A 13,036-nucleotide genomic window follows, 5' to 3' on the forward strand; every position below is an offset into this window, starting at 1 on the left:
ACCTGTTGGACTTTAACGGGTGTTGTGAGACTTTACTCTGGGAGGAAAGCAGAACATCTGGACTGTCTGACAGAGCTTCCCACCCAGGCCCTTTCCCCATAACCCCATGCATTTACCCTGCTAATTCCCTAAACCACATGTCCTGTGACACTAAGAGACAATTTACCGTGGCCAATTCACCTAACCTACACAACGCGGGACAATAACGGGCAATTTAGCATGGCCAATCCACCTATCCTGCACATGTTTGGGCTGTGGGAGGAAACCCACGCAGACACGGGCAGAACGGGCAAACGCCACACAGACAGTGACCCAAGGCTGGAATTGAATCTGGATCCATGATGAAGTGAGGCAGCAGTGCTAACCACTGTGCCACCATGCCGCTCTCCGTTATGTTGTGTGGCACCGTGCTAAGTGAGATAGTTATCAAACAAATGTAGCAACTCAAACTGGGCATCCATAAAGGTGCTGTAGGCGTTCAGCAGAAAGTGCCCAGAACTACAATCGGCAACCTCACAGCAAGTCCCACAGCATATCTGCCACTACCACCAAGCTGAAAGATAAACCCTGGTTCAATGAAGAGTGCAGGAGGAAATGCCAGGAGCAGCATCAAGAACACCTAAAAATGAGGTGTCAACTTTGAAGTTACAACACAAGACTACTTGTGTGCCAAACTACAGAAGTAGCACACTCAAGTGATTCCACAACCAGCGGGTCCAATCTCAGCTCTGCAGCCCTGCCATATTCAGCCATGAATAGTCGTGGACAATTTAACAACTAACTGGAAGAGAAGGCTCAACAATCCTCAACGATTGGAAAGGCCAGTGAATCAGTGCCAAAGCTAAGGCTGAAGTATTTGCAGCCACCTTCTGCTGTCAGTGCTAGGTGCACAATCCATTTTGGCCTCATCTGGAGGGCCCCAGCCTCACAGATGTCAGTCTTCAGCGATCTCAATTCACTCCATGTGTTATCAAGGCTGAAGGCACTGCAGAGGCTATGGGCCCTGACAACATACCAGCAATAGTACTGAAGACTTGTGCTCCAAAGCTAGCAGCACGCCTAGCCATGCAGTTCCAGTACAGCTACAACACTGGCATTCACCCAGCAAGGTGAAAAATTGCCCAGCTTTCTACTTTCTCAGAAGACTAAGGAAATTTGGCATGTCAGCTATGACACTGACCAACTTTTACAGATGCATCATAGAAAGCATTCTTTCTGGTTGTATCACAGCTTTGTAGGGCTCCTGCTCTGCCCAAGACCACAAGAAACTACAAAAAGTTGTGAATGTAGCCCAATCCAACCACAAACCATCCTCCCCTCCATTGACTCTGTCTACACTTCCTGCTGCCTCAGCAAAGCAGCCAGCATAATCAAAGACCCCACGCACCCCGGACATTCTCTCTTTCACCTTCTTCCATTGGGAAAAAGATGCAAAAGTCTGAGGTCACGTACCAACCAACTCAAGAACAGCTTCTTTTGCTGCTGCCATCAGACTTTTGAATGGACTTACCTCACACTAAGTTGATCTTTCTCTACACCCTAACTGTGACTGTAACACTACATTCGGCAGTTCCCCTTTCCTTCACTATGAATGGTATGCTCCGTCTGTATAGCAAGAAACAATAGTTTTCACTGTCTGCTAATACATGTGACAATAATAAAACAAATCAAATCAAAAAACTATTCCCCGTATGCAAAAAGCAGGACCGTTCAACCCTGCCCATTACTGGTCCATCCGTCCGCACTCGATCATCAAATTGATGGGAAGTGCCTGTGACAGGCTATCAAGCAGCACTTAACTAAGCAGTAACCTGCTCGATGATGCTCAGTCTGGGTTCCGTCAGGTCCACTCAGCTCCTGACTTCACTACGACCCAAACAAAAGAAATAAACTCAAGAGCTGAGATGATAGTAACTGCCCTTGACATAAGGCAGCAGTGTGGCATCAAGGAGCCCTCAAGACTGAAGTCAACAAGAATTGAGTGAAAACTCTCCACTGGTTGAAATCATAGTTAGAGGGAAAAAAAAAGATGGTTGTGCTTGTTATAGATCAGTCATCTCAGTCTGGAAGACATTGATTCAGGAGCTCCTCAGGGTAGTGTCCTAGGCCCAACCACTCTCAGTGATTTCATCAATGACCTTCCTTCCATTGTAAGGTCAGAAGGGGATGTTCGCTGATGACTGCACAATGTTCAGCATTATCTGCGACTCCTGAGGTCTGAAGCAGTCCACATCGATACGCAGCAGAACCTGGACAATATTGAGGTTTGGCTGATTAAGTAGCAAGTAATATTTGCGCCACACAAGTGCCAGGCAATGACCTTTAATGGCACAATTATTGCTGAAGTCCCTCACTTTCAACCTTCCGGGGGAGGTCACCATTGACTACTGGATTAGCCATATAAATATTGCAGCTACAAGAGCAAGTCAGAGGCTGAGGATTCTGTGGAGAAAACTCCCCAAAGCCTGTCCAGAATTTACAATGCACAAGTCAGAATGTAATAGAACACTCTCCACTTGCCTGGACGGGTGCAGCTTCAAAAATAAGCTTGACACCAACCAGGACAAAGAAGCCTTTTGATTGGCACCCCATCTACCACCTTCATTCCCTCCCCCACCAACGCACAGTAGCAGCAGTCTGCACCATCTACAAGATGCTCGGCGCGCCACCTACAAGGTGCACTGTGTGCCATCTACAAGGTGCACTGCAGCAATTGGCCTGGCTTCTTCCAAATCCATGACCTCTACTAGTTGGAAGGACAAGTGCAGCAGATGCATGGGAAGGATGCCACCTGCAAATCCCACTCCAAATCACATGCCAGCCTGAATTGGGACTATACCGCCGTTCCTTCACTATCATTCATAGTCCTGGAACTCCCTACCGAACTGCACTGCTATGGGCGTTCCTACAAAACGTGGACTGCAGCAGTTCAAGGCAGCTCATCACCACCCTCTCCAGGACGATAAGGATGGGCAAGAAATGCTGAGCCTCTGGAAGCAGCTGCAACCATACTTATGATCATTCTTAACTTTGAATACCACAATCGAATCTTCATGTAACCTTTTCTGTTGTAAAAAGGATCAACCCCTGCTTCTTCTGACGCCTGATCCCTGGTACCATTTTAGTAAATTATGGCCAAGGGGCCAACAGCCAAGTCTGATGGGAATTAGGACAAGCCAAGTTGAACGGACACAATCAAGACAAGAAGAGCAAGCCCCAACAGTTTCCTGTGGGCTACGGCCTGAGGTTTTGCCTCTGACAAAATAAGGAGAACATTATGGACGCTTACTAGACATGCTGCATTTCCATATATGAAGGAGCTACATGCACTCTGTGCACCTGGGAACACACATCCACAGGTACTCCAGGCATCTTCCAAATTTGGACTCTGTAATGTCACTGGCTGGGTGCCAGGGAACTTTCTGGAACGGCGCCAAAAGGAGGATAGAGGGGAATGTTAAGAACCCGCCAGCAAAGACTCGGTGTCGGCAGCTGAGACGTAGCAAGGATCCAATCGGTGGAGACCCAAGGCCAACTTTCGCCACATGGAAAACCTAAGACCTTGATCCTTACCCAGTGGAGCGACCCTGGCCAGTTCAACCTCACTGGTAGTATTCAGGTCTCAGATAAATGCACTAAAGCAGTGTTTATTTGAAGTGAAAGGCGTTTCATTTAATGAAGGTGTTTTGTCGAGGTTGGGAACCAAAGGTATTGTAATAAAGACGAAGATTATTTAAATATAATTGCGAGTCGACTCTCTGCCCTCTGTGCACCATACAAGAAAGGGTTTCTTGGTAAAATAGTTACAATATACTAGTTGAAATGTCTAATTGATAGACAACAAAGTACTTTTTGCATCTTGTTTAAGAGCTTGACATCCTTCCTGAAGTATGGTGCCCAGACAAGAAGACAATATCAGAGATTCTACAAAGCACATAATTTTTGACCCAAACACAAACTATAAAGATTATTTTCTTTTTAATCATACCTCCTTCTGGTACAGCTCTGACTGGCGAGACTTACAGTAACTGCAAACAGCACCTGAGGGAAAAGCAGAGGTTCAGATTGGATTAGTTTTGAAAGGTCCTTCCAGACAAGGTGTACAATTATGAAGAGAGATGTTATAAGGGCTTGAACCCTGCATGAACACTGTGATTAGGACGAACAGTGCTTTACCACAAACAACAGCTGTGAATAGGAACAAGGCCATTCAATCCTGTAAACCCGTTCACGTACTCAATTAGAGCATGACTGATCTGTTTCTGAGTTCCACCTATATACAGCTTGTTCTGCAATCCTTAATACCATTTGTCTAACAATAAAATCTATTACCTAGATTTTTCAACTGACACCCATCCTCTACAGCTTACTGGGGAACAGAAAGTTCCAGATCACGACTACCCTTTATGTGAGTAGAGAATTAAATATATTTTTAAATTCTGACAAAGGGCCATTGGCCAGAAATGTTAACTCTTTCACTCTCCACTAATATTGCCTGATCCACTCAGTTTTAATAGCATTTCCTATTTTTAACTCAGGTTTACAACAAATTGCAGTATTTTCCCTTTATTGTTTGAGGAGAAATTGGATCAGCGTTGGAAAAGGAACAGTAAACAGAGAAAGGACAGGAGACATCTCTGGCACAGTTTAGGTAATGCAGACCTTATGTACCTCATATACAGCAATCGTAGAATCCGACTGTGCAGAAGAGGCCAGTTGGTCATCAAGTCTGCACCAATTCTCTTGAAGAATATCTTATCCAGGCCCCATAACCTGACCTATCCCCATAACTCCACTCTTTTACCCTGGTTTATCCACCCAACCGGCATATCTTTGGACTCTAAGTGGTAATTTGGTATGGCTAATCTACCTATCCTGCACATCTTTGGACACTAAGGGGCAAATTAGCATGGCTAATCCACTTAACCTACACATCTTTGGATACTAACAGCAATTTAGCAGGCCAATTCCCCCTAACCTGCACACCTTTAGGTACTAAGGAGCAACTTACTATGGCTAATCTACCTAACCTGCACATTTTTGGACACTAACGGGTAATTTAGCACGGCCAATCCATCTAACCTGCACATCTTCTGACACTAAGGGGCAATCTAGCATGGCCAATCCACCTAACCTGCACATCTTTGGATACAAAGGGGCAATTTAGCATGGCCAATCCACCTAACCTGTGCATTTTTGGAATGTAGGAGGAAGCTGGAGCATCTGGCTGGAACTCTGGCAGACAAGGGAGAATGTGAAACTCCGCACAGACAGAACTATGATTCTTTAAGATCTTAAAATGAAATGCACACTGCATCAGCATCAAAGAGAGGAAAGCTAAGTTAGCTGGATGATGTTAGTCACCCAAATATTAACTTATTGTTGCCTCTTTCAAACAAACTGATGTTTGTTTTCAACTCCTTTCTTTTCACTCATGGAATGTGGCACCTGGCACGTCAGCATTTATTGCCCATCCCTAATTGCCTTTGTAAGTCGCACTTTTTGTATTGCTGTGTAGTGTAGTTAGACCCAAAGCGCTATCAGGTAGGCAGTTCTAGGATTTTTACCCAGCAATGAAGGAACAGCAGTGATGCCTTTCCAAGTCAGTATAGTGTGCAGCTTGGAGGGGAACTTGCAAGTGGTGGTGTGCAGGTGCATATGCTGTTCATCCTACACATTGGTGAACGTCAAGGATTCAGGAATCCTCTTTACGAGCTGCTGCAGTGCACCTTATATAGTACACAGTGCAGCCACAGCATGCTAATGCTGGAGCCAGTGGATGTGCAAGGCGGTGATTGGGATGTTCATCAACCACTGAGCTAGACTGCATCAAATGTATCGGTTGTTAGAGCTGCAATCTTTCAGTGAAGTGGAGAGTAATCCACCAATTCCTAATTTGTTTCTTGTAGATGGTGGAAAAACTTTGGGGAATCAGGTGGCTCACCGCCACAGAATCTCCACTGGGCGGCACGGTGACACAGTGATTAGCACTGCTGCGTCACAGCGCCAGGGATCCACGTTCAACTCCAGTCTTGGGTCACTGTCCGTGCGGAGTTTGCACATTCCCCCCATGGCTGCATGGGTTTCCTCCCACAGACTGAAAGACATGCAGGTTAGCTGCATTGGCCATGCTAAATTCTCCCTCAGTACACCCAAACGGGTGCCAGAGTGTGGTGACTTGGAGATTTTCACAGTAACTTCATTGTAGTGTTAATGTAAGCCTACTTGTGGCACTACTTAATAAATAAACTCCATTCTCTGACCTGCTCTTGTAGCCTTAATAATTGTGTCAAATGTATTGGTTGTTGGAGCTGCAATCATGGTTAATATGTTCACAGAGGGACATAGAAGGTAAGAGCAGGAGTAGGCCATTTGGCCCAGTTCAGTCTTTGTTTCCCTTTCTGATCATACAGGTATTTTTGCTCAGCTACAGCTCGACTGACACCTCTTCACCCCCCTCACTCTAGTGAGAATTATAATTAATATGGATTATAATTAATATCTGGAATTAAGAATCTACTGATGACCATGAAACCATTGTCAATTGTTGCAAAAACCCATCTGGTTCACCAATGTCCCTTTAGGGAAGGAAATCTGCCGTCCTTACCCGGTCTGACCTACATGTGACCCCAGAGCCACAGCAATGTGGTTGACTCTTAACTGCCCTCTGAAATGGCTGAGCGAGACACTCAGTTCAAGGGTGACTAAGGATGGGCAACAAATACTGGCCCAGCCAGTGATGCCCAGGTCCCACAAATTAATATAAAAATTATCGGCAAGCATTAACAGCATCAGCTGGCTACTCAGCTACAATGGGCATCACAGTTCAGCTCACCTAAACCCTGTCCTCAACCAACATTCACTGATCTGCCCATTCATCAGTGATCGCACAGGAATCCTGGTCGCTGTTTGCAGGATTGAGCTGGGCTTAAAGGTTGTTGTTTTTTTAACAAAGCAAACCCATGTGTTTGAAGAGAAAGATTAAGATCATACTGTGTCCAATTCTGGTCGCCACACTCTCAGAAGGACATGAAGGCTTTGGAGAGAGTGCATAAAAGGTTTACCAGGGTGTTGCCTGGTATGGAGGGTTATTAGCTATGAGGAGAGATTGAATAAACTAGGATTGTTTTCCATGGAAAGACGGAGACTGAGGGGGCAACCTGATAGAAGTTTATAAAATTATGAGGGGTATAGATAGGGTGAACAATTGGAAGCTTTCTCCCAGGGCAAAAATGACAATTACAAGGGGATGCAAGTTCAAGGTAAGTGGGGGGGAAGGTTCAGTGGAGAGCACGGGGGAAGTTTTTTTTACACAGAGGGTGGTGGGAGCCTGGAATGCACTGCCAAGTGAGGTGTTTGAGGCAGACACGCTAGTGACATTTAAGACTTATCTGGATAGACATATGAACAGACAGGAAATAGAGGGATAAAGGCGGCTGGTCTAGAAAGGACAACACGATTGGCACAGGGTTGGAGGGCCGAAGGGCCTGTTCCTGTGCTGTACTGTTCTTTGTAAATGCCAATTTGGAGACTGGCTTTTAGTGTCAGCCTCTGTACTGAACACGCTGAACTGAAGATATATCTGATTTTCATCATTCTGCCTTTAGCTGCCAGGGGCCAATGCTCTTGAAGAATGACAGCTGCCCTGATTGGGCTTCCACACTAAGCACCAAGATCCCTCATTAAAAAAAAAAGACCCTTTCAATAAAATAGGTACAACAATGACTTCCTGCTGTTTTGGACATGGGTAACGTTCACATGGAAACATAGAATATAGGAGCAGGAAGAGGTCATTTGGCTCTTCGAGCCTGCTCCGCCATTCATCACGATCATGGCTGAACGAGGGGCACAGATCAGCTAGTCACTATCTTTTCCTAAAGGTAGGAGAGTCTAAAACTAAAGGGCATAGGTTTAAGGTGAGAGGGGAGAGATACAAAAGTGTCCAGAGGGGCAATTTTTTCACACAGAGGGTGGTGAGTGTCTGGAACAAGCTAGTAGTAGAGGGTAGTACAATTTTGTCTTGTAAAAAGCATTTAGACAGTTATATGGATAAGACTGGTATAGAGGGATATGGCCAAACGTGGACAATTGGGATTAGTTTAGGGATTTAAAAAAAAGAGCAGCATGGACAAGTTAGGCCAAATGGCCTGTTTCGATGCCGTAACCTCTATGACTCAATGATTGTCCAACTCATTAGCCTAATCCTACTTTCACCCCATAACCTTTGATCCCATTTGCCCCAAGCAAATGAATTCATAGCTGAAGCTAGTGTATTGTATAGTCTAATCCAATGTGACAATGCAGAAATTTGGTACTACGTCATTCATTACATTTTAAAAGTTGATCTTAATCAGGTAGTATTTCCAAGCTTAAAAGTTTATTTATTAGTCACAAGTAAGACTTACATTTACATTGCAATGAAGTTACTGTGAAATTTCACTAGTCACCACACTACAGCGCTTGTTTGGGTCAATGCACCTAACCAGCACAACTTTCAGACTACAGGAGGAAACCGAAGCATTCAGAGGAAACCCACGCAGACACGGGGAGAACGTGCAAACTCCACACAGACCATGACCCAAGTCGGGAATTGAACCCGGGTCCCTGATGCTATGAGACAGCAGTGCTGACCACTGTGCTGGCCCAATCACTAATCAATGGCTTAATTACGATTCAGGGCATAAACATGGACATCAGATGAGGGAACGTTTAACCTCAGTCTTTTCCAAGCAGGTCTAGACAAATTAAAACATTACTTGGGCGGGGTTCCAGGATTTATGGAACTGTCGCTCCAGCAAGAAAAGATTGGGGTGAAAAATAAATGACTAAGAGACATAAGAAATAGGAGAGTAGAGTAAGCAGGCCCTTGCACTTGCTCAAGGAGACTACAGAACATAGAACACTACAGCACAAACAGGCCCTTCGGCCCACTAGTTGCGCCGATCACTATGGCTGAACTTCTATTGCTTCTCAGCCTTTTGGCCAAGTAGTAGTTTCGGATCAAGCCCAAGATGGGGTACAATGCCTTATCTTGTCAACTTGGATCCTGTTTGTCTCTCTTGTGGAGACCATGAATTGGATTCAATTGGAATTTGAATTTGATTTTTTGGAGCAAGCTAGGAATAGAGTCTGTCTGGTGCACTCTGAGCACTGGCTTTGAGAATGGAGTAAAAAAATTGAAAAAGAAACTCCAGTTTCCCATCCTATCCCCATTTCCCTCAATTCTCTTCATACCCATTAACCTACATCCCTCAGGCTCAGACATACTCAATGACTCGGCGCCTGCAGCCCACTATGGAGCCTGGCAAATTTCAAAGATTCAGTCTTGAGATAAGGAATCTCTCCTCACCCAGCCCTACGTGACAAACCCCTTAACCTGAGATTGTGATCCCAGAGAGCAAGCACTGCCTTAAGTTTCTACCCCATCCAGTGCACTGTTACTGCTGGGAAATAGATTCAAGGATCTATGGCAAACAGTAACAATGCAAATGGGCGACAGCATATGGATGCATAAATACAAATTCTACACAACTAGCTTGGGAGTCATACCAACTTGGGGTGCATGCTCATCTTGGAGAGGTGGAAAGGTAACTTGGATCATGGGTAGCAAATGAAAGAAGAACTTTAAAAATCAGAAGAGGGCATTCAGGATCTCAAACAATGATGAGACAGAGTACAGGAATGAGATAGAAAATCTGGTGAACTGGTGCAACGACAATAATTTCACCCACAACATCAACAAAACGGAGGAAATAGTCATCGACTTTAGGAAGCGTAGTGGAGAACATGCCCCAGTCTACATCAATGGGGACGAAGTAGAAAGGTCAACAGCTTCAAGTTTTTAGATGTCCAGATCACCAACAACCATCCTGGTTCTCACTTCTCTACTTTTTCAGAAGACTAAGGAAATGTGGCATGTCGGCTGCGACTCTCACCAACTCTTACAGATGCACCATAGAAAGCATTCTTTTTGGTTGTATCACAGCTTGGTATTGCTCCTGCCCTGCCCAAGATTGCAAGAAACTACAAAGAGTCATGAATATAGCCCAATCCATCACGCATAGCAGCCTCCCATTCACTGACTCTGTCTACACTTCCTGCTGCCTCAGAAAAGCTGCCAGCATAATCAAGGGCCCCACACACCCCAGACATTCTCTCTTCTACCTTCTTCCGTCAGGAAAAAGACACAAAAGTTTGAGGTCACGTACCAACCAACTCTAGAACAGTTTCTTTCCTTCTGCCCTCATCTATTTGAATGGACCTACCTTGCATTAAGTTGATCTTTTTCTACACGCTAGCTATGACTGTAACACTACATTTTGCACTCTCTCTTTCACTTCTCTATGGAGGGTATGCTTTGTCTGTATAGCACTTAAGAAACAAAACTTTTCACTGTATGCTAATACATGCGACAATAATAAATCAAATCAAATCAGATAAATAGGAGAAGGTAAAAGAAAGGGAAGAAGGAAGAAAGAAAGGCGGTGCAGAGAATTTTAAAAGAAACCTGGGTGAAAATTCCCAACGTTATGCAGTTGGACCAATGGGGGCCATAACTAACGTGATTCGAATCAAACTTACTAAAACATCAGTAAGCACAGCAGAGTCCGTGGCATCCCACAGAGTGTATGATTGACGTGTATAGTTTTTTTTAGAAAAAGAAACCCCCTCCCCCCCCCCCTTTGTATTTGCAATCCTATGATGTGGTGTCAGGAAGAGGCTAAGTGATACTGGAAAAGAATGAGGAACTGGTTAGGTCTCTACTCTGACCACGGGAAATGAGAAGGAGGCCGAAGGAGGCTCTGGGTTGTAAGCAATCTATTCTTGAATAAGGGAAACTCCAGACTGACTGCTCAGGGGGCAAGTTTGGTCGGGAGGTGGGTTGCGGAAACTGATAGTTGCAAGAGTACGCCTTCACAATTTTACTAAAACTGTTATTCACTTATCGCCCTCTGTTTCTGATGGCACCAACTCTTGCACAAAGATCAGTTCAATGGGCAGCAGCCTCTCGTCACTCACTTGAGTGGCAATTCTTCAGATGTGACAGTAAACTCTGTGAGGGGCAGCACAGTGGCACAGTAATTAGCACTGCAGCTTCACAGCTCCAGGGACCCCGGGTTCAATTCCCGGCTTGGGTCACTGCCTCTGTGGAGTTTGCACATTCTCCCTATATCTGCATGGGTTTCCTCCAAGTGCTCCAGTTTCCTCCCACAGTCCCAAAGATGTACGGGTTAGCTTGACTGGCCATGCTAAATTGACCCTTAGTGTCCCGAGATGCATAGGTTAAAGGGATTAGCGGGTAAGTATGTTGGGATATGGGGATAGGGCATGGGTTTGATTGTGGTCGATGCAGACTCGATGGGCCAAATGGCCTCTTTCTGCACCGTAATGTTTCTATGATTCTACTGCTGTGCGCCCATTTTGGAGAGAGGTGAACAGCACTCTCAAGCTCAATCCTGCCTTTGTCCAAAGCATGCACATAAACATTTTCAAATTAGTATGCTTGGGGGGTATATGAAAAGGACCAACTTCACCTTTAGACAACATCACAAAAAGCGTGAACTTTAGTTCACTGCTTTGTGGTAGCAGCTGAGTGCACCTGCTTGGAGGGGTACTAATGGGTGACCACGGATGGGCTGTTTGATACGTACAATCGTCCAGGTCTCGGAAACCAGGGCAGGGATGATTTTTCTCCTTCCATGGTCCAGTCATCAAAGTAGTTGGTCTTCTTGAGGAAGATCGCCAGTGGCCACATCATACGTGCTTATCCTGCCTACTGCCGCATGCATTTTACAACTGCATGAGACAGGGCCAGGCAACTTGCTTTTACATCTTCATCTGGCAGCTAATCCATAACTAGCCGTAGAAGGAGACAGAGCCGGGAAAACTCATTTGCCAGAATTTTACCTGGCCGCTTTGGGAATCAGAGTGGGCGTGGACAGACAATGGAAAGGTCCATTCACCTCGGCCGAGGTTTTACGGTTTTGGGATAAGTGAAGCTGTAAAATCCCGGCCACTGACTTATTTTTTGCTTTCCTTGCTGTGGTGTGCATATTCCACCTCTCCCCTGCTTCTGGTCATTCACTACACTCGCCATTAAAGTTTTTTGAAGTTTATTTACTGGTCACAAGTTACAGTCACACTGCAAGGAAGTTACTGCAAAAATCCCCCAGTCGCCACATTCTGGCACTTGTTCGGGTACACTTGAGGGTGAATTTACCACGGCCAATGCACCCTAACCTGCACATCTTTCAAACCGAGGGAGGAAAACGGAGCACCTGGAGGAGAAATCGGAGCAGACATGCGGAGAACCTGCAGACTCCGCATAGACAGTGACCCGAGCCAGGAATCGAACCCGGGTCCCAATTAATTTCAATTATTCCCGTAGCGACAACATCTGGTGGGGCCTCTGATTTCTAAAAGTGAAATAAAACATCTCCAATTCTCAAATATATTAATTGGAGAATGCTGCCTTGAAGTTAAATTTGGATAGGTGTTATCTGCTGCATGTTGGGTTTCCTATGGAGTATTTTTTCTCATTGCGGCCCGGAGAGAAATAGAAATGCAGGGACACAGCATTTGAGTTGAGTGTTAATTTGTAAGTGGTGCCAGCACAAGTAAGGAAGGCACTGGAGAGAGGTCTGAAAGGCTCAGTATTGGTCACACAGTCATGGTAAAGTACCAGTCAGCAATGACGTCATCATTCTGAAGAAACACCAAGTGAAATCTTCCCATTCCACCCACCACAGGAATTGTTGCAGGCAGGACAGGAAATCTGGCAGACCGTTAAAAGATCCGTTGACCTCAGGTGGGAATTTTCGGTTTTGGGGAATGAGCGGGTGGAAAATCCCACCCGCAGTGTCCGATTTCTCGGATGGCAGGATTGTCATAGGAGAACAGAAAGGGTCAACTGGGCCTTTAAAACAGAGATGAGAAGGAATTTCTTGAGCCACAAAGTGATGAATCTGTGGAACTCTTTGCCGCAGAAGGCTGTGGAGGCCAGATCATTGAGTGTCTTTAAGACAGAGATAGATAG

At 45.2% G+C, this 13,036-nt stretch overlaps 1 protein-coding gene across 1 annotated transcript in view; it reads right to left on the minus strand.

Annotated features, from left to right (window-relative positions):
• Positions 1-13,036, minus strand: part of pold1 (polymerase (DNA directed), delta 1, catalytic subunit) — a 182,736-nt gene that overhangs the window by 17,457 nt on the left and 152,243 nt on the right. The window contains exon 25 of the mRNA XM_080217759.1: positions 3,989-4,041. Within this exon, the coding sequence (XP_080073885.1) occupies positions 3,989-4,041 (53 nt within the window). The remainder of the gene's footprint in view (positions 1-3,988; positions 4,042-13,036) is intronic.

This window comes from Carcharhinus amblyrhynchos, chromosome 35 (assembly GCF_965287045.1).
Source record: "Carcharhinus amblyrhynchos chromosome 35, sCarAmb.v2.hapA, whole genome shotgun sequence".
Taxonomy (NCBI): domain Eukaryota; kingdom Metazoa; phylum Chordata; class Chondrichthyes; order Carcharhiniformes; family Carcharhinidae; genus Carcharhinus; species Carcharhinus amblyrhynchos.